Genomic DNA, 24,807 nt, shown 5'->3' with positions numbered 1-24,807 from the left:
GTGTGAGTGTGTGCATGTGTACGAGTGCTGCCCTTGCTTAGATCTCTCCGTCTCCCTGCTGTGCTGGTGACAGCAGGCTGGTAAGGGACTTTGTTCAGAAGACAGTTTCTGGACACTTTTTTTTTTTTTTTTTGCTCATGCACACCACGCACATGGTGGCATGAATTTACGGTGGCAGGGTCCAGATGGTTTGTGTTGCTGCCGTTGGGTCTCTGGAGGTGCAATCTGATGGGAAGGCGCTACAAAAATCCTGTCATATGCATCTCTGCGGCACTGCAAGTAAGTTCTGCCATATAAATCTATAGAGCAGTACATAACTCCAGTCGCATGCATCTATGCTGAGTAATGCATGCACTCGGTAGTGCTGTTTAATGGCACAGAGTATCAGAAAAACAAGAAATATTTAGAAGCAGTTAATTGAATTAATTATCCTGAGAGTGGACATTGCCTGTGGCTGTGCTCTAATTAACCAGGAGGCAAATTGCCAACAAGACGCATTGTTCATTTTATCACAAGCCACTGAGACTGCTGTATTTGATATATTAGTGTCTTCCAGATTAAACCACAACGGAGTGTATAATCTCCACCGGTGTGGAATGATGGGATGAGACTCGCTGTGCAGTTAGGTTACTGTTATCACCCCAAGCTGATTCTTTTCTTATAGCTGCATGACCCAAAGTGTTTTGTTCCTCCTAAATCATAGCAGTTAATAATTTATTCATAAATAACCCTTTGGACTTTTTAACCATTTATAGATGCATTTAATGTTTGTGCAATATGCAGAAGGCAAGTTATTACTTGCATCATATCAGCTATAAACTGTCACCAGATTCTGTTTTCCAGAAACCAGGAAGTGCAAAGCCTGCTGATGGATGGATGTATTGGTGTATGTACAGTATGGTTACTGCAAATAGATAGATAAAATGGATGGATGGATGGATGGATGGATGGATACTACAAATTGGATGGATGGTTGATGCAATTGGATGGATGGATACTACATATACATGGATGAATGGAGGCATGGATGGATGGATGGATGGATAATACATATAGATATATGATGGAAATATAATGAAAGGATGGATACTGCATAGAGATGGATGGTTGGATGGATACTGTATATGGTTAAATAAATACTTTATTTATCCATAGCAGCATGGCTTTCACATGCAAACAGCAAGACACTGCACGAGACATTGAGAAATGAATAAATTAATTAACTTGTAGAACCTGTAAAAATGGTAATAAATAGAAATGAAGTCAGTCTAAGAACATATAAAGCATGCACTACACTGAGGGATGTCCTTGTCCATGGTACTAAAGTGACCTTTTACAGTATACTAATTGTACAGATGTTAGCAGTGGTTTCCTTATGTGCTGGCACTGGAGACTCCTTCCATATATGTTTAGTAAATCTCCTTACAGAAAACTTCACTATATCAACTGTTACATATTTAACTTTAACTGTGAGTCGTTAACATATTAGAACATGCACATTATTATTCACATATATTCAGAGTGTGTTGCTGATCAGAATCTCCTGCTATGATCGAATCCACAGTCTCGCTTTATACAGCAGCCTTCTCTTTTTAGTGCAACCTCCTGAAAGCTCCATGGTTCATGGTTCAGACCTGAATTATATTAAAATAAAAAGTGATTTTTAAAGCTTTGTGGGGAAAAGTTTTCTTTGCGTGCCAAAGTGCAAGTGTGGCTTTCACAAGATGATGTCCTGAGGCCTTGGTGCTTTCATGGGGTACATCAGAAGATTCTGCCATGGGCCTGTGTTACAGAAGTGTGCTACAGTGCCCACAGCCTCAACTTAAACATGTACTGTATGTACTTTATAGCGGCGTATGTGTGTCAGCCGTGTGTGTGTGTGTCTCTCTCTGTGTGGTGCTGCCAGGTGATGGTTTTCTTTTGAAGTCCTGATGAGGTGAAATGCATAATTAATGCTGATGAGATATTTCAGGATCAAGCCCTGGCAATAATCAGTCTCTAACACAGACACACTCCACCGGCCCATTTCTCTACCTCTCTACTTGAACACATTCCATTCAGTATTGGGGAAAATTCTGATATTCACTTCTGCAAGAGGGCAAAAATCATATTTTTTTGTAAAATAAACATGACATAAATCCTCACGTTCTACTAAATTGAAACTGTTTAGTTAAAAAAAAATAATGTTCTTATAAAAAGATATTTGTATTATTCATTACTGAAGGTGGACAAACAAATTACCTGTACAATTCAGCTAATGGATCTATACATTCCTTGGCCAATTTAATATACTGGAATACCAGTTAACCTGCTCTTTAATGCAGATCTCCAGTCTAACAATCATGTGGCTGCAGCTTAATTCAGGATACAGGTCAAGCATCCACTAATGCTTTGAAGAAACACTCAAACCAGCCTTTCTGGATCCAGCAACCAAGCCACAGAGATCTATTTTGTTTCCCATTCTGAAGTTTAATGAGCATTATCTGCGTGGTTTTCTTCATTACGCCGCTGCCTAATGATTGGCTGATTAGATAATGGCATGAATGAGCATGTGTACAGCTATTTTAAAACCTGTGTTCTGATTTATAGTAGCAGTCCACACATACCTACAGCCCTGAAACGCTCTGCATAAAGAAGTGTCCAAGATTGTGTACAGCTTCATTAGACATTACAGAAAGAGACTCTGAGCTGTTATTCTCTCCTGGGGAGACCTCACTAAATATAAACTGCAGAGGTGCTGATAAATTTGCAAGCAGTGCTTTGAGGGAGGGAAAGAAAAAGCACACAATTAGAGTGTTTTATGTTTTGCGGGAAACTAGAGTGTTAAAACTATTCATATTTATCCTTTTCATGAAGGTTGAATAATTCTAGAATTCTGTGTCAGGTCGGTGCACAAGGACCCTTCTCCACTCTTCTTTTAGATAATGATATTGGCCCCGCTGCCCTGTTTTGCAAATTTATGACTACTTTGTCCTCCAGCCATAGGACACTACAAAATAAGGAATTCGGTTACATGATAATGCCCACTCGTACTTCTAATCATTCCCAACAGTGACCTTGGATCTCTGTCTACATCCTGTTAAGAATCATACACTCATTGAGCACTTTATTAGGAACACTTAGGTTCATGCAGTTATTTCATCAGCCAATCAAATTTCAGCAGCACAGTGTGTACAGTCATGTGAATACAGATTAAGAGCTTAAGGGCAATGTTCACATTGAACATCAGAATGCAGGAAAAATGGGATCTCGTTGACTTAAACCATGGCGTGGTTGTTGACAACAGACACAGTGGGCAAACTGGACAGAATGGAAAAGGTGATGTTTTTTAACTAATTTTCAGCTGCTCTGTTTTAAGTCTGTACGCAGTGTAGCTTCAGATTCCGGTGTCAGGAGTGGAATCCAGTGTGGTCTTCTGCATGTTTTTGTTTTTGGGAGCAATATCACCCAGACCTAAGGTCTAGCATGTAGGCACAGGTAAGCAAGCAAAAATGAGATGGAAATGACTAGTAAAGAGAAAAAGTGATAAAAAAGAAGTGAGGTCCTGGGAGTAGAGGACGTGGACAAAATGGTCACAAGGGTGGATGCGATAAGGTAGAGGAGAGCATGCACTGGAGGATGGAGGCTGGTAAAGAAAAAGATGAAAAACAAGGATGAGTGGTAGTGAGATAGGGGTGTGTGTGTGTGTGTGTGTGTGTGTGTGGCATTGACTGATGTTAAAAGGTGATGCTGAAGCTTTCACTGTGTCGCTCATGCAGGGAATGCGATTTCAAGGTCCAGCGTCCACTCTTCCTCAAGGCCGGCAGCCTCTGTCTCACAGTGTCCCACACACACACAGAGCCCAGATTAAAAAACACTTTCTTTCCACATCCATTCTGCCGGAGCCATGAATCTGCAGAAGCCTGTAGAGCCTGATACCACAGTCAGTGACTGCATCTGCTTCCTCCGTGACATTTGCTAGAAATGAGATTTGTATGGACTGCACATAATGTTTCAAGCCACTCCTGAGCTGGCGAGTCTCCTGAAGCTGCTCGAACAACTGGCTGGGAAGCAGAGCCTGCTCTCGTCTTCTGTTTTGGTTTCTGTGTTAATAAGCATGGCCTGTCCTCAGATCCTCAGGTCCTTTATTCTCTGGTACTGACCCAGAACATCACACCTGCTCCATTTTGTTTAGATAACAGGTTACTGGGGTGGAGATTTGTTTGTGCGTTCTTCTGCATTGTGTAAGAATTATAGTTGGATGATAGTAAAAGCAAATGTGTGTGTACTAGGTGACTATAATAATGTCATCTCAATAAAGCGATAATTGTCTCTGGAATCATCACAAGGGGAAAAAAATGAGTTCATATTTATGGAAATTAATTACTTAATTACAGCATAACGTATGACTGTCATAATATATAATCATTATTATCTGTAGTTTAATTTTAAAATCCATTTTTAATTGTCTGATCATGCCGAGTAGCATTATGGGATAATGGATCAGACCGCCCTATTGGTTTAATTGACTTAATCGACTCAGCGTGACTGCAACGATGGCTACGCTTACAAGATTAAAAATCTATTGTATTTTTATTTATAGTGGTGATAAAAATGTTCATGGAACTCCATTACATTAGTAAACTTCATTACATTAAAAACGTCATTATATTTTTATGCAGCCAAGATGTTTTTCACCGCACTGACCCTGCAAGTTTAAACATTTGCCCAAGTTTAAACCTAGTGTGTGATGCAACAATATATTGACTTCATAAGATGTCCTGAAAACACACTCAAATAGACTTCAACACACACAGTGTGTATATTTACATAATTTGTTGCAGTATGGCTAGCTGTTTTTTTTTCCAGTACCTGTACATGTGAATTTCCTTTTTGTTAGTACATCAATAGTTAGCTTTTATTCATGTTTCTTTCAGCAGTAGATTGCTGCTCTTCCCAGACACCAGATTTGGTTTCTTTATGTGAAAATAGCTGCCTAGTAATTTTTCCATTGGTCAAGGCTCTGGTTTTCTTTGACCTCCCTAACTCGCACATTTGTTTTGGTCAATAAACTTTCTACACAGTTGCAAGATCCTTAGTGTCATTTGCTGATTCTTATCCAAACCATAAATGTACATTGTACTCTTGTTATTAATGAAAGTTGAGTTAATGTGGTTAATTAATATGGAACCCCGGCATACGAATTCAATTCGTTCTGGAGGCGAGTTCTTAAGGAGAAAATTTGTATTGCGAAACCAATTTTCCCATAAGAAATAATGTAAATGCAGATAATCCGTTCCAGCCACCCAAAAATATTACCACCAATATTACCAATATGAAGCATATGTAAATTGTATGGCTGCTTACAAAGAACTGACCCAAGCCAAGCATTCCATGTCAAGGGTCCTCACAGGTAATTCATACCACAAGCTTTGGCTAAAAATAGAACAGACCACCCACACCACCAATCTGTCAACAACAAAAAAACGTGTGAAAAATCAAGTAGCTTTCGAACGCATGCCGAAGGCAAGGTTGGTATAGTGGGTTGACTCTTTCAAAAAACCTTTCACTGACTGAAATTTAAAAAAATAAAATAAAATTCATGAACTTGCTCTGGTTGGTTTCAATTGGCTTTTCACTGATGCAAGTTTTGAATGGCTCCTGGATGTACATGCAAATTAGCCGTGGTTCGGTTTGTTCGTATGCTAAAAATGCTTCATATGTCCATGCAAATTTCTTGCAAAATTTCAATTCGTAAGTGAGGGCATTCATATTCTGACGTTCCACTGTGGTTAGATGTTCTGATGAAGTAAACACTTTTTTAGCCTTGCAGTGAAGTTTTCAGGCAAACAAAAGTGTCATAGCATAGAGCGAACTAGTCAAATGAATGAATGCACTCTAAGATAAATGAGCGTGTTTGCAATTAGTTTAAGGTTGTTACAAGGTTTCTAATGTAGCACATCATGTTTGTGACCTCGACAGCGTGTCAGTAAGATGATCGACGCCCATCATTTACTGTCTGTTGTATGACAGCCTTGTGCTTGACTTTATTTCTCATGGTTTCTTTATCATACCTGAAATTGAAAAGAGGCTCTGCATCCTATTTAATTCTATATGTATGGGGATTCAGAACAAGTAGCTTGTACTACTGTTAGTTATTTAAACGTAGCTAGATGCCACATGAAAACCCTCACAGCATGTGAACATGTGAGACATTGTAGTATCTGAATAGTGTGCCGTATAATGGATGTATGTTCCCATCACTGTATGGTTGTTGTCCCAATTCGAGTGTGTAGCTGTCCTTTCAGCAGAGCTGCAGTGAGTTATCGAACATCCTTGGCTTTTAAAAGGACGCCGACAGAGGTCTTTTGTAGGACAGCGACATGCAGAACACCTAAACAATTTACACACACACACACACACACCCCTACCTACATGCATGTAAACACAACTTAAAAGCTTCAAAAGCAGCTTTGATAATGCGTTTGTTCAATTACCTTAGCACTGCATGTGTCCTTGTAGTGTGTTTAGTGTCTTTGAACAGAAGGTTCGAACTCTGCGTGTGTGTGTGGGGAATTATTATATTGTGCTGAAGAGAGTTATGTGTGTTATAGAGCTGGCCTCTGCTCGTGTGTGTGTTTGTGTGTGTGTGTGGGGTTGTTTCCCTAAGGCTGAACTGTCAGAGTAAAGTGAAGTAGAGCATCTGATCTCAGTCCTAGCCAATAGCCGTGTGGCTCACTGTCCTCATGCTGCCTTTTTACTGCAGCTTTGGCATTAATGTAAGAGACAGGAATACAGCGGACAAGATACAGACGGGTGACAAATTAAAGGAAAAAGCTGACTAACAGTACAGATGTTTCCAGTCAGGTGTACAGTGTGATGCAGTTACCAGAACTGTCATTCTAAACACTGCTTACGTTCAGACACCGAAACATAAGCTAGTTGACTTATGCATTGGAAATGATGGACATCTCATAGTTGTTTTAAACCTGCTAATATCCACCGACACCACTGGAAGCCCACTGAATATTTTACAACTAATTTGAATAGTATTGATGAGCAGAAAGTGATTAGAAGCAACTCGGTTTCCTTTGCTGTCTTGCAACTGTCAGTGGAGTTCAATTATTTTGAGCGCATCAACAGTGAAAAATGTCACTCGTGTGGAAGCATTTCATCATTTCTACAAGCAACTCTAGACACATAAGTAGTAAAAAAACTAACAGTGTGTTTTTGATTCAGTCCTTTTACAGACTTCAAGGCTACTTTGTCCCCTTAGATGGAAGATTCATGCAAATCGATATGAAGTTATTCTAATTTTATTCTACGATGACATCTGATTGGCCTGGACGAATGCAGGATGTCCTCATCCACGGTGCACTGAATGCTATGAAAATGATATTTATAATGTCATATTTAAGATCTAGCTGTCACACTCACCAGATCTCAGCTCCACTAAACACTTTCAGAGGAATTTTAAAATGACAGCTCTCTGCACCGCCGTCGTCAAAACACGATAAGAGAGAATATCTTTCGGAAGAAAGGTGTTCATCACTGCAGTCGGGTAACAGAGACATGGACAATCTGTGACGAGGTGCATTGAAGCTGCTTGGGTGACTTGTAGTGGCTGAGAATGTTATTAAATCACCTTTTCCTTTATATTCGTCACCTGGTCTACATAGTGTGTATATTGTAGTCCGGGTTGTGTGGTGTGGAATATGTGTGCAGCTCAACAGTTTAATTATATGATTGATCTCTGCTTCTGGAACAAATTGGTGTTACAACCTTTTCTTCTTTTTACACCTCCCACACATACAAACAGCAAAACCTAACCATCTCGGTCCTGTTTGTCGCCTGCGTGTGTGTGTGTGTGAACGTGCTGTAACCTAATCCAAATGAACATTGTGCTCTGACAAACAGCAATCTTCATCTTAACTAGACCCCCTGTTCGCCACCTCCCACACACTTGCCTCTCCTCACACAGTGGGGTTTTGCTTCGCTTCACGCATAGGCACACACACGGTTGATCGATAGCGTTTCCACGGGGAGCCTGATCAATACTCGCTGGATTTAGAGCAGCAGGAAAGGAGAGATTTACTTGAAGCTATTTCCCCGAGCAGCTTTAAGACAGCACACATCTCATCGTTTTGAGTGTGTTCCCTTTCTCTGCTTAAAGAAACATTTAAACCACAGGGTGCTTGTGTGAACGCTGTTGATATTTTTCTAAGAACTTGTCTTAACCTATTCATGCTTTAAAGATATCTTCTAAGCATCCACTTATACTTGATTGTCCACTTAAACTGTGGGACACAAGCCTGAAGTGTATACTTTGAACTGTTTGTCCTGGCTTTTTTTTTAAAAAAATTATTTTTAAATAGAGCTGCAGCAACAAATCCACCGCTCTCCTTATGCGTGTTATCGGGTGAGGAGTGAAGGCTGTGCATTTCGATTACAACACCTCAGCATACGCATTTTAATGAGATCAACCTTCAGCCTTCTGATAAATGAATGTGAGCTGAAGTTCTTCCAGTTTACTGAAGATAAGGTTTATGCAAAGTCTTAATTGAAAGTTTATCAGATTCCTGCTCCAGCTGTGATGTTGGCCTTTGTATGCTCATGATGTGTCAGAAAAAGTAAAATATCTTCTGTGGTCAGTGACATCTGAGAGACCACCCAGTTAAAAGAGATAAAATGTAACTTTAATGTGGAAATATTTGGTTTTGAACATTAACAGGAATAAATTATTTTCCTAGCTGCTTTGAACATTATATGTAGTGAACAATGTCAGTGTCCATGTTTGGCTTGTATCCTGCTAGTGAAGTGAACAGTTTAGAAAGAAGACACGAAAAAACACCCAGTAAAGAGTTAAAAGAATGGCGCCTCTACTTCAACCCACTTATCATCCACCTGCCTTACTTCTGTTCCTTTCTACTTTCCCATTATACCATTCTTCAAGGAAAGCAATCTTTTTAAACAGTATCACAGTTTCCAAATTTATTTTGCATTGATCTTCCCAGCGCACATGCATTTCTTTCACACTTTACTTTTATCACTTTTTGTTGGAGGCCATTTCCAAGACTGGAGATGATGAAATCAGCTCTCCGGCCTCCCCATGGGCCAAATGGGTGCACAGAGTCTTCGTTTTTTCGGCACCTTCTGGATATTATAGGCTATTGAACTGGCGCCAGGGCTGATAGCATCTCAAATTAAAACTTCTATTATAGGTCTACATGGAGTTTATGGAGAATATATATATATAATATGCATTTTATAATGAAACAAAAATGCAGCTCATTGCAGACGCATCTTTTTGCGCTCTTAAGATACAATCTCTTCAAGTCACTGTCTGGAGACACTCTTCTCACTTTCACAATAAGGATTTTGTCTAGCCGTAATCGTGTTGCCCTTCTGAGTCACAATAGCAGGCCATGGGTAACTGAACATTGCATCTGACCTTTGCAAAAAGCAAATTAGATATGAGCCGAGGAGCTCATATAGCTGCAAGGTTAAGAGTTCTGTCTAGCTCAAGTGCCACCTGCATGCTCATAGTGGAAGAAGAGATAATTCAAACTCGTGTTTTTTCACATATCTGCTCAAGTCTGATCCAAAATCGATGACCGGGCATTCTAGTATGATGCGAGACACCAGATAGGATAGTGATGTCTGATTAGTTTCTTGATGTCATGCCCCTGTCTGTTTAGATTCCACACCGCTAGCATCAGATTGTGGAATTCAGGGCGACTGCAGTCGACACCAGTGATGAAGTGGTAATGCAAAAGAAAGGCCGAGCGCGAGGGAGATGGAGAGCTTAGTGGATAAAACTGCTTTGGAATGAAATAAAGGTGGGAGAGGAAAGCTGGGTAGGGGAGGGAGACGGGATACAGCGGCAGTGAGGGTGGGAGAAACGGACAGATGCAGAGATGAGCCTTGCTTCTCCATTGAGCTCATGCCAGTATATTTGAAACTTCTGTGGCTGTGACGAGATCTTGCCGAGATGTGTATTGTGCGTATACACACACAGTTGTGATTTCACTCCTCTTGTCCTCACACTGTGGTTATACAATCGAGAGTTGAAGGTCACAGTCAGTTTTCCTGCCCTGAATTTTTTTTCCTCCCTTTTCTTCTCTCTGCTGTGGTTTTTCTTGAGTGTCAGAAGAATTAGATACAGCTACTATAAAAAACATTGTGCTCTGGCAGCCCAGGGTTTTTCATAAAAGCCGTTTGACTTTCGAGGTAGTAATAAAAACTGCATCAGAACCATTTTGCACAACACCGGTTAGTCTAGCTAGGTGCAAAAATGGATCAGTTGCACTATTAGAAAATAAATGCAGTTTCCCTTAAAGATTCGGTTTTAAATACAACGAAGCAGGTAAATAAAGGAACTTGGATATATCCTACATGCATGCTAGTTTGAAAATGTTTAGTAAATGATGTTGCAGGAAATTAAGTAAAACCAAATTTGTGCACACACCAGTCCGGAGCTCAGTTAATGTTGGGGAAAAATGTGAAATCTGTAAGATCTCACAGTGGCAGGGTTGTTGGTGCCAGATGATCTGGTAGAACTATTTTAGAACCTGCTGATCTCCTGGGATTTACTGACATGGCAATCTTTAGAGTTTACACAGAATGGTGCCAGAAACATCTAGTGAGCAGGAATCTTGTACCGTTAAAGCCTTTTTGATGAAAGGCCAGACTGGTAGCCTTCATCTGTTAGGAAGGCTACAGTAAGTCAGAAGACCACTCTTTACAGTCATGGTGAGCAGAAAAGCATCTCAGCACGCACAATATGCTGAACCTTGAGGTGCTCCAAACAGCAGAAGACCACATTGGTTTTCACTCCTGTCCGCCAAGAACAGGGATCTGATGCTATAAGAGGCAGAGCTTCAGTGAGACTGCATAGAAAAGCATCACCTAGTCTTTTTCCAATCTTCAACTGTCCAGTTTCTGTGAGTCTGTGCTCACTGTAGCTATCACAAATCTGTAATATGAACAGATGAACCTAATCAATATGTAATATGAACCCAAGTGAAGCCATCAAATTGCTGTGTGTTGAATTTTATTACAAAAATGTTTTCAAAAGGTGTTGTGTTCAGTCCCTGCTGTATGGATCAGATTATATGTTGTTTATACATAAAAGTAGAAATCCAAATTGAATATTTGAGTGTTTATATATATATATATATATATATATATATATATATATAATATATATAATATTCATACATTTTAAGCATGCTGTTATCGGGTGTTACTGGCACAGCGCAGTGGACTCTGCTGTATATTCAGATAGCACATCTAGACAGTAGTAGCTGCAGTTAAGGGCTCATTAAAGGAGAAGCAGGCTGAAGGAAGCAGTGCTGTAAGTACCTGAGATGATGAGGGGCTACACATTCCTTGGTCAGGCTTATGTTTTTGATCACTCAGAAGCTGGACAAGGGAATGGAATGAATGATAAGTATATTAAATAATAACACTGCCCCATTTTCTCCTCGTTCAGTGTTTTCAGAGCCTAGAGAAGAGTACAGTTGCCAGAGAACATTAAAACTTGGCTACGTTATCTGTAGCCTGGGAAAGTAGTAGCATAGAGTTTAATTGAGCGTGTTTCTGTTACAATAATGTAATTAACAGTTTTTCCTACAACAAATATGGTGCGGGCTAAACATATTTTCTGTCTAAATGATCATATAGATGTCAGTGCTACGTGACACGGAAATATCTTATTTTTCTCTTCACTGTTATTCTCTCTCGTTGTTTATTAATTCATTGCTCTCTTTCACACTCGCACCAATCAGCCATAACATTAAAACCACCTGCCTAGTATTAGGAACTGCTTGTGCTGCCAAAACAGCTCTGACCTCTGGCAGTGGCTGAGAAGTAATAACAAATCTGGAAACAAAACAACAAATCCAAAACCAAATTAACAAACCCAAAAACACAGCGAAAATTCAGACAAACCAGAAAAGGTAGGTATAGTTTGCAAATGGAATATTTACTGCTGATTGGACGAGACATCTGATATACAAGAAGTAAGAAATTTCCCTTTAAACCATTTCACTTTAAAAAAAAAAAAATTTTTAATAGTGCAACTTTAAATCTTTTAAAGAAAGTAACAAATATATATATTTCTATTCATTCAAGGCTACTTTGAGGATGGACATTCATATGCCATGATTTTGGTTATACTGATACTGAGTGTATCATGCCGTAAAGATTAAAGAACTAAAGAACGCAGGTATGTTTTTCAAAGACCAAACTATTCAAGATTAAATGATGTAAGGAGCGTTATAAGAGCAGAGCTGTGTTCATATACATCAGCGGTAAGAATTCCATTCGCTAACTTATACCAACCTTTTCCAGTTTGTCTAAATTGTCGTTGTGTTTCTGGATTTGTTATATTGTTTTCTTATTTGTTATTATATTTTTTATGTGGTTATTTTGTTTTCGGATTCGTTATTTTGTGTTGCACTTCTCAGCCATTGTACTGACCCTTAGGGGCATGGACTCCACAAGACCTCTGAAGTTGTGCTGTTGTATCTGAACCAGCACGTCAGCAGCAGATCCTTTAATTCCTGTAAGTTGTGAGGTGGGGCCTCCATAAATCAGACTTGTTTATTCAGCACATCCCACAGATGCTCAATTTGATTGAGATCTGGGGAATTTGGAGGCCAAGTCGATACCTTGAACTCTTTGTCATGTTCCTCAAACCATTCCTGAACATTTTTGTGCAATGTGTCATGGAGCATTAGTCTGCTGAATGAGGCCAGGGCTATTAGATTATACTGTTTCCATGCAGGGGTGTATCTGGTCTGCAGCACTGTTTAGGTAGGTGGTACATGTCAAAGTAACATCCACATGAATGCAAGGTTTCTCAGCAGAGCATCACACACATTTTGAAATTTTGACAGCTATATAGTTCTGAAAGCTTTTCTTTAACTGAATTCTTTCTCTTTTGTATGTTTCTCAAGTAAAATGAAAGTATTTTAAAGCCTGGTCAGCAGCCCCCCCCCCTTCCAAAATAAGAGAAAAGGGAGAAAATTGCATTTAAACACTCTGAGCATTTAAAGATTCCGGTCCCACAGTGGTGCAGGTGCATGGAGGACATTTTGACAGCTGGTATCTGATTACAAACTAAACTGATTAGGCTTATTTCCATTTTGCCATGGTGCTTGGCTTTCCAACAACAAAGCCTGACATTCACTGACTGTAGAAATCAAACTTAGCCAGCAAAGGATTTAGACATCTTTAGGCAGACTGACTTTTTTTCCCCCCACAGCTGTGTTTGTTAAACTGGCTTTTTACTCAGGGTGATCTCTGCAGGAAGAGAGTCTAAGCAAGATTAAAAGGTAAACAAAAACCTTTCCACCTTGTTTAAGTGGAATATATTTATGGGGGCAAAATGAATTGTTGACAGTTTGCACGAATTTATCCAACGGGTCTTCTATGTTTCCATGCAAGACTGGCAGCCAGTGACAGCTGAGCTGAACCATTATCCGCCATGTGTGTTTTGATATGAGGTCTTGATTGTTGATGAGATATTCTGCGTTCCCAGATTGAAAGTATGTAGAGTGTGATTCTAGGCAGCCTTGTAGTGTGAGAGGGGTTCGATGACGAAGAGTGATCAAAATCAAAATCTCGTATTGGGTCATGCATTTTCAACAGCGTTTGCATTGTATGAAGGGTTTTGGGATGTGCTAGCTTAGTGATTAAGGCCGTGGAGCATTGATCTCAAAGTTGTGAGTTTGAACCTTAGGTTCACCAAGCTGCCACTGCTGGGCCCTTGAGCAAGGCCCTTAACCCTCAATTGCTCGGTCGTATAAAATGATGTGAAAATGTAAGTCAAGTCAAGAAGCTTTTATTGTCATTTCAACCATATATAGCTGACGCAGTACACAGTGAAAGGAGACAACGTTTCTCCAGGACCCTGGTGCTACATAAAACAACATAGAGCTACAAATCAACAACAACAGGGATCTAAAGACTAAAATTAAGTTGTCCTAGCCATATAAAGTGCATTGTGTGCAACCTAGTGCAAGACAAAAAGGCAGACAATACAAAACAAAGCAATACAGGACAGATACACAAAATACACAATATAGACAAAATAGCCTGACCAGTATACATTCTGTATAATATGTTATACAGTGCAATGTGCAAAATGGGAGCATTTGGATATCATCAAATACATTTCATTGGAACAAAGCTGGTTGCAGTTCTCTTACTGGTGTTTAATATCGCCTGCTTGGATTACTCACACTGGGATGTATCGCAGGAGCTGTTACAGTCCAGACCACTATCTATCACACATTAGGTTCGTGTTGGCTTTGTTTGCCAGGTACAGGGAACTGAAATGGGTGTCGAGTGCCCAAGTGAGGTTGGCCTCATTCTGCTCTGATGTTATACTGAAGTGGCCCTAGTGTCTGAGCACCAGTGAGCATCTCTCTCTCTCTCTCTCTCTCTCTCTCTCAGTGATAGTGTTTGCATAGCGAGGCCGTGGCAGGTCTGAGTGAATCTGACCCAAATGGAATTACTGTGCCATCAAAGGGAAGTGTTCATGAATTAGGAATGACCTTGATATGAGAGGCCCATGAGACACAGCACAGAGTTCAACTCATTTCACACCCATTCACTCAACAGTCTTGGGCAAGAAAAGGAAAAAAAAAAAAAAACACATCAAGAGCTGGAGCGGTGGAATGAGATGGCTCGGGAAGCATAAAGGAATGTGGATCGATAATTTCTTGAATAGAGAAGAAAGTAGAGCTTAGGCAACTCTAGTAATTCATAGGCTTTCTCATAGGGTTGTGTGTCTTGTGAAGGTGTTCATGTTTGTCCATCCAGGTGCTGTTAGTTTCCTTGATCAGAAACGCAAAATTATGCTCTAGATGAATGCTCTGTCTAAAAGCATTAGTGGTTTTATCTGTGTGCGCGAGTGTCTGCCTTGTCACCACATAACAGAAAAGAGGCCGAGCTCCTGAATTCATGCATAATTCAGGCAAAGCTAACCACTTCACTGCTACACGTTTCAATCATGCCACTGAATGAGGGTTATTCCCCTGCTTATAAAGGCCAGTTGTACCTCACATTGCAGTCCTGGCTCTTCTCCTACATATGAAAATGAAAAGGTCATAAAAGGCTTAATACGAAAATGTGTAACTCCGAGAAAGCTTTTCAGTGCCGCAGCGAGATTAAAAGCGGCAGTTTCAGCATTTTGGTAATTAATGCTTTCAGAGTCTGATGAATTCTGTCTGTGTGCAATTTGAGGGTGGTGTCAGAATTAGCTTAGCGTAATTAATGAAAGGCTACGAGCGCAGCTAGCTCTGCCATGGGAAATGTAGACTGTATAACAAGTGTTTTTATTTCTTTAATAAACTAGCAGATGTTGGCTAATAATAGAATCTTTTTCTGGTTTAGAAATTCATTTGAGGACCATGCTGAGATGCAGCAGAAAAGAAACATCATGAAGATCAGTCATGAAACATAAGCACTTTAGAGTGCAAATGAGATTAAAATGACTTGAATTACTTTGCTTTGAGAGCACCTAGCTAAATAATCCCAAACATTTACGCATATTATGTGCCTTAGCTCTGGTCAGCTACAGTAATATTATTTAAAAAAAAAAAAAAAAAAAAAAGAAGGTATCTGCGTGTATTAAAGTGAACGATTAAGAAGTTTTATTGGCTATAACAGGAATTGTAATTAAGCTGTTTGATAGCCTGCGGAGCCATGTAGGTTATTATTAGCCAATGGTTTCCTGTATTTTTCTTTTTATTTGTGTTTCTGCTACCAATAACTCCACAAGTCAGAAGCAGCAGCTATTCATCAGAGAACTTATTTCATTTGGTCTTTCTTTTCATCACTCTGTCAAACCACATTTTCATTGTGTAGTGGGTGTGTGACGAAGCTGACAAAGTAATATTTATTATTCTGTTTTATTGTGCAAATAAAGCTCATGCCGCATGGTGACGTTTTGTTTCAGATGTGACAATACAGGCTTAAAAACCACAAGATGAAAACACAAGATGGATGTGTTTGCGTGTGTGTGTGTGTGTTATGTGTTGTGTGTGTAATGATTTTAAGAGGCTTTGATCTATCCTCAGCTGCCGCACTCATCGATCAGCAATTCAGCCTGGATTAGAGTTTTACCTCTCACCTAGAAACGACCCTCACAACCAATCACAGAGAAGAGCCTTCTTTAGCCAGCCACAAATCAGAGAGGGCTAAAAGTGCCTCGGACACTGAGCAGCATTTATATGCTTGAGGGGTGTGTGTGTGTGTGTGTGTGTGTGTGTGTGTGAAATGTGTGAGTGTGTACTCTGTATAAAGTGGATATAAAAAGTCTACACACATCCCTTTGGCAGGTTTTTCTACTCAGAACTTTTTTCACCTTTATTGTGAAATTGCAACTTATAGATATTAAATAACAAAAAAACAGAAATGTTCTAGGAAAAAAAAATTCCAGTGTGGTAGTGTTCAGAATCAACCAATCACATTCAAGCTCATGTTAAATACTATCTCCCATCAATTAAAGTGATTGATTAACCCCAAATAAATATAGATGTTTCTATCAGATTTTTCTGTCGTCATCTTGGTACCATCAACTGGAAAAGCCATAACCCGCAAAGCACTTACAGAGCATGTACAGGATCAATCAGGAGACGGTTGCAAAAATATATATCACTTGAACACTGTAAAGACAATCAACAAGTGGTGAAAGTATGGCACGGTAGGGACATTGATAAGAACAAGGACGTATCTCTGAATTTGATGAGAAAAGAAAGAAAAAAGCTGGTCAGGGAGTCTGCCATGAGGCTAACAGCAGCACTAAAAGAATTGCTGCAATTTCTGGCAAATACTGGTTGCTCCTTTATATGTGACAGCAACCACCTGAATTCTTCTGAATGTCTGGGCTGTGGTATGGGCAAGATAAAATCCTTTGTAAACCAAACATCTGAGCTTAAATAAATTAAAATAATAATAATAGGTGTTGTGTGAACACTAGCTCCATGTTGAAGCATAGTGGTGGCAGCATCATGCTTCTGAGCTGCTTTTCTCCAGCTGGAACTGGGGCTTTAATCAGTATACAGGGAATCATGAATACTGTAGCAAAGCCTTAAGGCTTCTGCTGAAACAATTAATGGAATTTCAATGACTGTAAGCACATCTCCAAATCAGCAAAGAAATTGCTTCATAAAAATAATATCAAGATTTTGGGTGACCTGAACAGGACTGTGCACAGGAAATCCGACAGAGACAGAATGCTTTTTCCAGGAAGAATAGCTAAATATTTCTTGTCTTGATGTGCCGAACTGATTTATTTTCACTCTAATTTATAGGTTGTAATTTCACAAAAATATAGAAAAAAGTTTCTGACATGAATCATCTTGGTTTCCTTTTTTTCCCTCCATCATACAAACCTGACATTTCAACATGGATGTGGAGACTATTTATGTCCACTGTGTACAGTGAATCTCGACAGGAATTTATTTCTTGCATACTGAACCAGGCGCTATTGATCATCCACCATACAGCTCATCTTTTAAAGTGGAGGAGAAAGCTACGTGCTATTTGTTCGGCTCTCGTTTCTAACCTCTCATTTTCCTCTCTTTCACAGAAGAGAGAGGACCTCCAGATAGACTCCAGAGCCAGCCCTAAGAAGAGTGCTGAGCCTGCCATCGACCTGCTAGGCCTGGGTAAGACATGAGTAATCAATCCCCTCCTCCTCCACTATCTTCTTCCACCATCTTCCTCCACCATGTCTGAGTGAAGCTGCTCTGTTTGAGCACCACAGAGCCACACTGCTACTTGTGCTTGTTAGGGTACATCTGCACCTGCAGGAATAGAGCTGATGTTATGGCAGGGTTGACGGATGAGGGTTTTTAAACAAACAAAAATACATTTTTTTTTTTATTTTAGAAAACAGAATATGAGTGCACATCATAACCAGAATAGGCTACATGTACTGCCAGGATGACTCTGTTTATGCAGAAATGTACTGCAGTAGGCTTTTTTTTTCATTTGGATTCATAAATATTTGATTTCTGTATGATGAAACAGAAACGATTAAAAATTGCCTGTAAATACTCAGTGTGTCCTCTATATATATATATATATATATATATATATATATATATATATATATGGGCTGATCAGTGTTACTTTGGAGTTGGTCTGTATCTGTATTCTGAAAAAAGCGTATTGTGATAGAATTTATGAGAGATGAGATGAGATAAACTTGTTACTGTTCCACTGGGGAAAATTTTTCTTGTGCATCTGGGTTATCATGATATTGATCTCATCCCAGCACATCAGCCAGCCCTAGGCTATGGATAATAGTCCTGTTGCTGCTTTCTGGCTCTTTGTGCTGTTTAGAGGACACAGAAAGAAGCCTGCTGACCAAATCATCCCAGCACTGATCAGTAAGGTGGAATGAGACCCCCCCTCCCCGGACGACCAGAGCCAACAGATACTCCATTATGTTCTCGACAATGAAAACTATAGAGCCCTAACGCAAAATTGCACTAGTGTCTGAATTTTTCATCTCCCTCTCTTTATCTGTGTGTGTGTGTTTGTGTGTGTGTGGCTTATATGGTGCTAAAGAGAGAAGAGGAAATGATAGAAATGAGGGGTTGGAAGAAGAAAACAAGATGGATTAGTTAGTGTGCGCCCATGCCACTGGGGGCACAGTGTGTGTTTGTTTGTGTATGGGAGAATTTATGGCATGCTCCAGGGCTGAGGGAGCTGATGATGAGCCATGTGCGATGATGGAATCGTGTCTTGCCTTTGTGTGTTTCCTTCTCTCCCCTCAGCAGCATGAAGCAGCACAGCGTGTTATAAAAACAGAGAGAAAATTTACATCACCCGCTACCTTCCCACCCCATGGCTCTCTTCCTCTTGTTCCAGTACATGCTCTTTCTCTCCAACATCCCCAAACATACTTGGATGTCCTCATAAGGAAAAAAAAAGAATGGTGAAAAAAATAGTCATTAATAAGATATTGTTCTCCAGGGGCTGTTGTGTGTGAAGCACGGACACCATCTAGGACCAGAATGAAAAGACAAAGTGTATTTGAATATCCCACTAGAGTCAGCCGTTAGCAGCTGCTTTTCTCGCCACTGGCACAGACGCTGCATGAGTATGATTTGATTTCTTCCCTTTTTCTGGATGCTGTCAGTAAGCAGCAGGGACAGAAGGAAAGTCCTTTGTTTATACCGTCAAAACCAGAATTATTGGCACCCTTGATGAACAATGCCCCAAAATGAATAACAAACAGAAATCATTTATCTTCAGTAAATGCTTTATCTCAGTAAGGGTCTCTGCAGTTTAAATTCTTTATTTCCCAAGTAAACTAAAATAAGTTTAAATATTGCAGGTATAAACAAAAATAACTACTGGAGAGGTGTTGGTCAGAATCCCTATTGAGTCGGTAGGAGTGAGATTAAATACAGTCCTGTGCACACTTCTACATGCAATTAGTCAGATTTTGTGCCTAAACGTAGTTTTATTTTTCTGTAATATTTTCTCGAATACAAAGTGCGTTATCTGCACCCACACATTTAGAATTTGGAGAAGCCTCAGCTAGCGGCAATAACAGCACAGAAACTCTGTGTTGTCTAACAAGTTAGTAGATACTTGTGCAAGCATCTTGGACCCCTGCACTCCTCTCTATTGAACATAACTACATATTGTTAGGATTGTGCATATGGACTGCATAGAAAAGTCTTAAAAAAACAAACAATTTCCCACAAAAATGTTTCTTTCTTCAAAATATATGGTGAGATCAAATCCATTTATGTTTTCTGATATGCCTGTTTATAAGCATCTAAGATGTTCATCTACTAAACTTCTGCATAGTGTTTATCCTAAAGTAGTTAGTCATAGTAAAAGCCAATAGCGTCCTGATTAACTTTTATATCAGACTTGTGGTGATAATAAATAGTAATATAATTACATTTTTATACTGATGATTGAAAATGTCTGATGAATCGATTCCCAGAATCTGAAGGCCAATAAAAGGGTTAATAAAGGCCAATTATTCTGGAGTTGACTGTATGCCAAGACAACACATAACTCATATAATGCATTTGTGAGAGCATTACTCTTCCAATTTCAAGTATGTAGTTTTGTAAATCTGTACTTGTGTGCTTGATGCCCTTAGGCATGATACAGGCATGGCACCATGACTCTGTGACATTCACAGTGATCGTGAGACCTTAACCTAACTTGCACAGGGGAGTTTAGAGGTCAGACAGCCTGAACCCACTGCCCTTTGAGACAGACAGCCTGGACCTGTCATCTCCTCTTTCTCTGGAACCTGTTCATTGTTCTCTCTCTCTCTCTCTCTCTCTCTCTCTCTCTCTCTCTCATTGTTTCTCTTTCATTCTTCCTTTTCAGATGCTCCTGCAGTCAACACAGCCAGCAGTGGGGCGGGATCTGGAAGTGCAGCTCCGATAAGTGATGATTTGGACATTTTTGGACCAATGGTGTCCAACCCTCTGCCATCAAGCACCAACACAAACCAGGTACCTTGTGAATTATTTTAATAGCCATACTTCTTTTACCCACCCAATCCTGTTCTCCTGCTTTGTTTTATAAAGTCAGAATAGTGTAAAAACTCTAGTATTGACAATTCTTCCATTTGTCCTTATATCTGAAATCAGAGGTGAGGGGTTTTTGTTTTTTTGTTGCTGTTTTTTTGGCTTGTATTGTGTTAGAAAAAAGAAGGAAATGTATTGATGTAGGAAAAAGTACTGATGCACAAGTATACATGCTTAATAGTGTGAGATCTTTTGAAGAATCGGATAATGAGCAAGTAGTTGGTATGCAGTCAGTATGTTGTTTTGTCCAAAAATAATAATAATAATATATGGTTAAAACAGTGTAAAACTACAGTTCACAAAAATGCTAATGAATATAAAGTTCCCAACAATAAAGGGATGATTATGCATTTGAACTGAACCCAGTGGTGACAAACATGGAAACATGCTTTTTGACAATGACATTCATTGTTTTCTATTCAAGCTCTGTAGTTCTTTTCACTCGGTTAGCACTGAACACCCTGAATAGTAAGGTTCATAGATGACGCTTTTTCTACACCAAAGAGAGCAGAAGCAGTCTTTTCGTAATGTAACATTGCGGCATATCTATCCCTTTCCTATTGTTTTAAAACCACTTTGAAACAGACACAAAGAAAAGGTCAGATTGGGTTGTTTTAATTTTCCCCCCAAACACAATAGTTACATTTACCTTTCTGGTCACAGCTGACAGGATTGATTTGTAAGGTCTTCCAGACATAAGGATGCAGCGCAACTCATTTAAAAGAATTAGCATCGAGCTTGCCCTTCCAGAGAGATGGGAAAAGAGACTATTAGAAAAGACTGATGTTGGGGTGCTGGAGAGGGTTTTCCTTTGTTCTCCTTAACCAATGGATGCTTTCTTAATCATGCATTAATGGTGGCTAGTCTGGACCTGGGCCAGAATCTTTAGAGTCTCTTTATGCTTGACAACAAAGAATTGCCACCAGCCAGGGCTGACTGAGCATCAGCTGCTGTCGATTCACATTTTCTGTGAAAAGTTGCACTTGAATAAACTACAAAGAATACAGGCACGTGCCCTCTCTTGCTGTGCAAGAGGACATAACTCTAAACACCAGGAGGTGGCAGTAGCCTGTACTTCAAAAAAAAAAAAAAAAAAAACTGAGCTAGCCAGTTGTGCAGAAAAGCAAATCAACCTCCAAGAGCCGTTTTATTTGGACCTCTTGTAGATCTGCTCATTCATGCCATTATTCAATCAGTCAATCATCTGGCAGCAGCACTATGCATATAATCATGCAAATACAGGTCAAAATCTTCATTTTAAAGTTCTCAGCAAACATCAGAATTGGGGAAAATATCATCCATGTGATTCTGACTATACCATGGTTGTTATCAGATGGGCTGGTCTGAGACTTTCAGAAACTCCTCATCTCTGGGATTTTGTCTGATGTTTATACAGAATGGTGTGAAAAACATAAACATAAAACATCCAGCAAACCAACCTGTAATGTGTGGTGAACAGAAAAGCATCTCAGAATGCACTACACATCAAATGTTGAGACAAATGGGTTACTCCATGTTTAGTTCACTTTATGGACACACTTAATTCATCTGATAACGCTCCTAGTGTAGTAATGCTCCATGTCACCAAGCTAAACCTTCTCAAAGTGGTTCCATCCACATGACAATGAGATCAGTTACCAGACCTCAATCCAGTAGAGCACCTTTGGCATATGGTCAAATGGCAGATTGGCAGAGTGAATGGGCATCTGACAAATCTGCAGCAATTATGCAATGATCTTCTCAACATGGAGCAGAATCTCAAAGGAATGTTTCTCAAACCTTGTGGAATCCTTGCCCCAAAGAATTGAGCCTGTACTGAGACCAAATGGAGGCCTTCCCCAGTATTGGTATGGTTTTATTTTTTATGTTATTGTACTTAGTATAGTATGCCAAATTTGTACTCCATTTAACAATATCTTTACCTGCTGTAGATTGCTGTTTTTGACATATTTGGTGGATAATATGTGATTTGGAATGTACCCAAACAGGCCACTCTTAGATAGCATTTTCACACCGGTGAAGGAAATTCACAAGCCATTTTGTTGAAAAAAATATTGCTATTTTCACCACAGGAAATTGTCTTCTATTTGTTCCCTCTTGAGTATTCTTTGCTTAATTTCCTTCTCTTGCATTGATTTCCTGGGATTAATTCTCACTCTTCACTCAACAGGCACTGGCATTGGCCAGTTTGTGCCAAGTGTGTGTGGGACACCACAAATATTGATAATGAGGGTCAGCCATCTATGCTTAATGATGTCTGGCAGACAGCAGTCTTGGTCTTGGTGTTGCGGGACCTATAGGCAGCTCCACAAATATATGTCCTTGTTGTGCAGTTTGCCTCTTAGGCTGTGGTCCTGGAATATAAAGGATGCTTTCTCTTTGTACACTTGTGCACCTGGCCTGGGCACAAGGGATTCTAGCATGAAGAGCAATTTATTTTTTATTTGGGAGGACTGGTGCACTACTGGGACCTCCTCTCCCATCCTTGTCCCCTCCTATGGGAGAGCAAAAGAAACAGAGAGAGCAGTCTTGTGGTCTCCCAAGTCCTCAGGTCTGGACTTGACAAAGGAAATAGAAAGCAGGCCAACATCTCTAACAAAAACTTCTCCCCCATACTCCAATATTTTATTAAGAAGTTTAGAAACAGGCACAGTTGCATCTTTGCTGCAAGTGCTCTTTCAATGTGTACACACATACACACATCCATTAGACATGACTCAGTCTACCGCCTCTGAAAAGCCATGAGAAGGAATTAGAATTATGTCTCAAATGTAATGTGTAACTGCAACTCTAGAGATAAAACATCTGTCAATATCTGTTTAAACACTGTTGTATGCTAATGCATGTTAGTGTATGCAGTTGCAGCAGTATACTCTCCTCTGCTACTTTCAGCTTTATTCTATTATCTACATGCTGAGCTTCATTGAGCTCTGGGATCGTGGCAGATTTGTTCTTTCTCACCTTGTTTGTCATTTGTTCAAAATGCGTGTGTGAAGGACACGTCAGCTCCACACAAGCTGTTAAAATGGATTTGTCATTATGGATAACATAAGAGATGTCAGCTGCAACATCGGGACTGTATTTGTGTGAGTGAGGATTTGTGTTGTCCCCAGCTTGAGTGAATTTGGATTGTGTGTAGAGGAGAGAAGGCACAGAGAGAACACTGAGGAGAGAAGTGAAAGGGTAGGAATGAGAATGAGCCTCCTCTCCACCCCTCCACTGAGCCTTACTGTTCCTGGGGACCAAGCAATTGCACGGCAAAATTGTTGAACATGCGGAACAAAGCTGATTGGTTGGCTCAAGGTTTGTATCACAGCTCTCACTTCTGGCAGCTTCTCCATCTTCAAATGAAGTGAGAGAGGGGTGGGGGAGGTGCATTAATTCGCTTCTCCTCAAGCCTTCGTAAGAGACCACCAGGGTGCCCGTTCTCCATTCCTTTAGTGTGGCTGTAGACAACTGCATGTTAATCCAGTCTCTGGCTTGCTTCCTTTCACATCTGATTTGCCTCCTGCTCCCATTTCTCTCAGCTCTCCCGAGAGTCTCACATGCACGTGTATGCAGCATTTTCCTTCCTAGAGCCCTGCAATGTTGCTATCTGATTGCACCGTTTTGTTTACTCCTTTTAACATTAAAGCATCAAAGGATTTTTGTCCCCCAGCATTATTAAAAATCTTAACCACTTCCGCTTTGGCTCGGTTTTCTAAACGAACAATGATTCTGTTAATTATGTTAGGTCTATTGTCTTTTCATGAAAGTCTTTTCACATAGCTGCATTTGTTATGATGATGGATTTTAGAGTTTTTCTCAGATATTAGTCTGTTTGCCTAGTCAAGCTCTGAGTGGATAAGGAGCATGTGGAATGAGGCAGTGAAGGAAACGTACTTTCAAACGTCTTCATGCACTGGTCGAAATACTCTATATTGCCAAAAGTATTCGCTCACCCATCCAAATAATCAGAATCAGGTGTTCCAATCACTTCCATGGCCACAGGTGTATAAAATCAAGCACCTAGGCATGCAGACTGTTTTTACAAACATTTGTGAAAGAATGGGTCGCTCTCAGGAGCTCAGTGAATTCCAGCGTGGAACTGTGATAGGATGCCACCTGTGCAACAAATCCAGTCGTGAAATTTCCTCGCTCCTAAATATTCCACAGTCAACTGTCAGCTGTATTATAAGAACGTGGAAGTGTTTGGGAACGACAGCAACTCAGCCACGAAGTGGTAGGCCACGTAAACTGA

At 39.9% G+C, this 24,807-nt stretch overlaps 1 protein-coding gene across 4 annotated transcripts in view; it reads left to right on the top strand.

The window, feature by feature from the left end:
• Positions 1–24,807, top strand: part of smap1 (small ArfGAP 1) — a 111,047-nt gene that overhangs the window by 67,936 nt on the left and 18,304 nt on the right. For all 4 annotated transcript variants that reach the window (XM_058384116.1, XM_058384108.1, XM_058384131.1 and 1 more), the window contains 2 exons: positions 17,585–17,663; positions 20,365–20,492. In XM_058384116.1, the coding sequence (XP_058240099.1) occupies positions 17,585–17,663; positions 20,365–20,492 (207 nt within the window). The remainder of the gene's footprint in view (positions 1–17,584; positions 17,664–20,364; positions 20,493–24,807) is intronic.

This window comes from Hemibagrus wyckioides, linkage group LG03 (assembly GCF_019097595.1).
Source record: "Hemibagrus wyckioides isolate EC202008001 linkage group LG03, SWU_Hwy_1.0, whole genome shotgun sequence".
In the NCBI taxonomy this organism is placed as follows: Eukaryota; Metazoa; Chordata; class Actinopteri; order Siluriformes; family Bagridae; genus Hemibagrus; species Hemibagrus wyckioides.
Note: the sequence above shows the minus strand (reverse complement) of the source record. Positions and strands in the feature narration are given on the sequence as shown.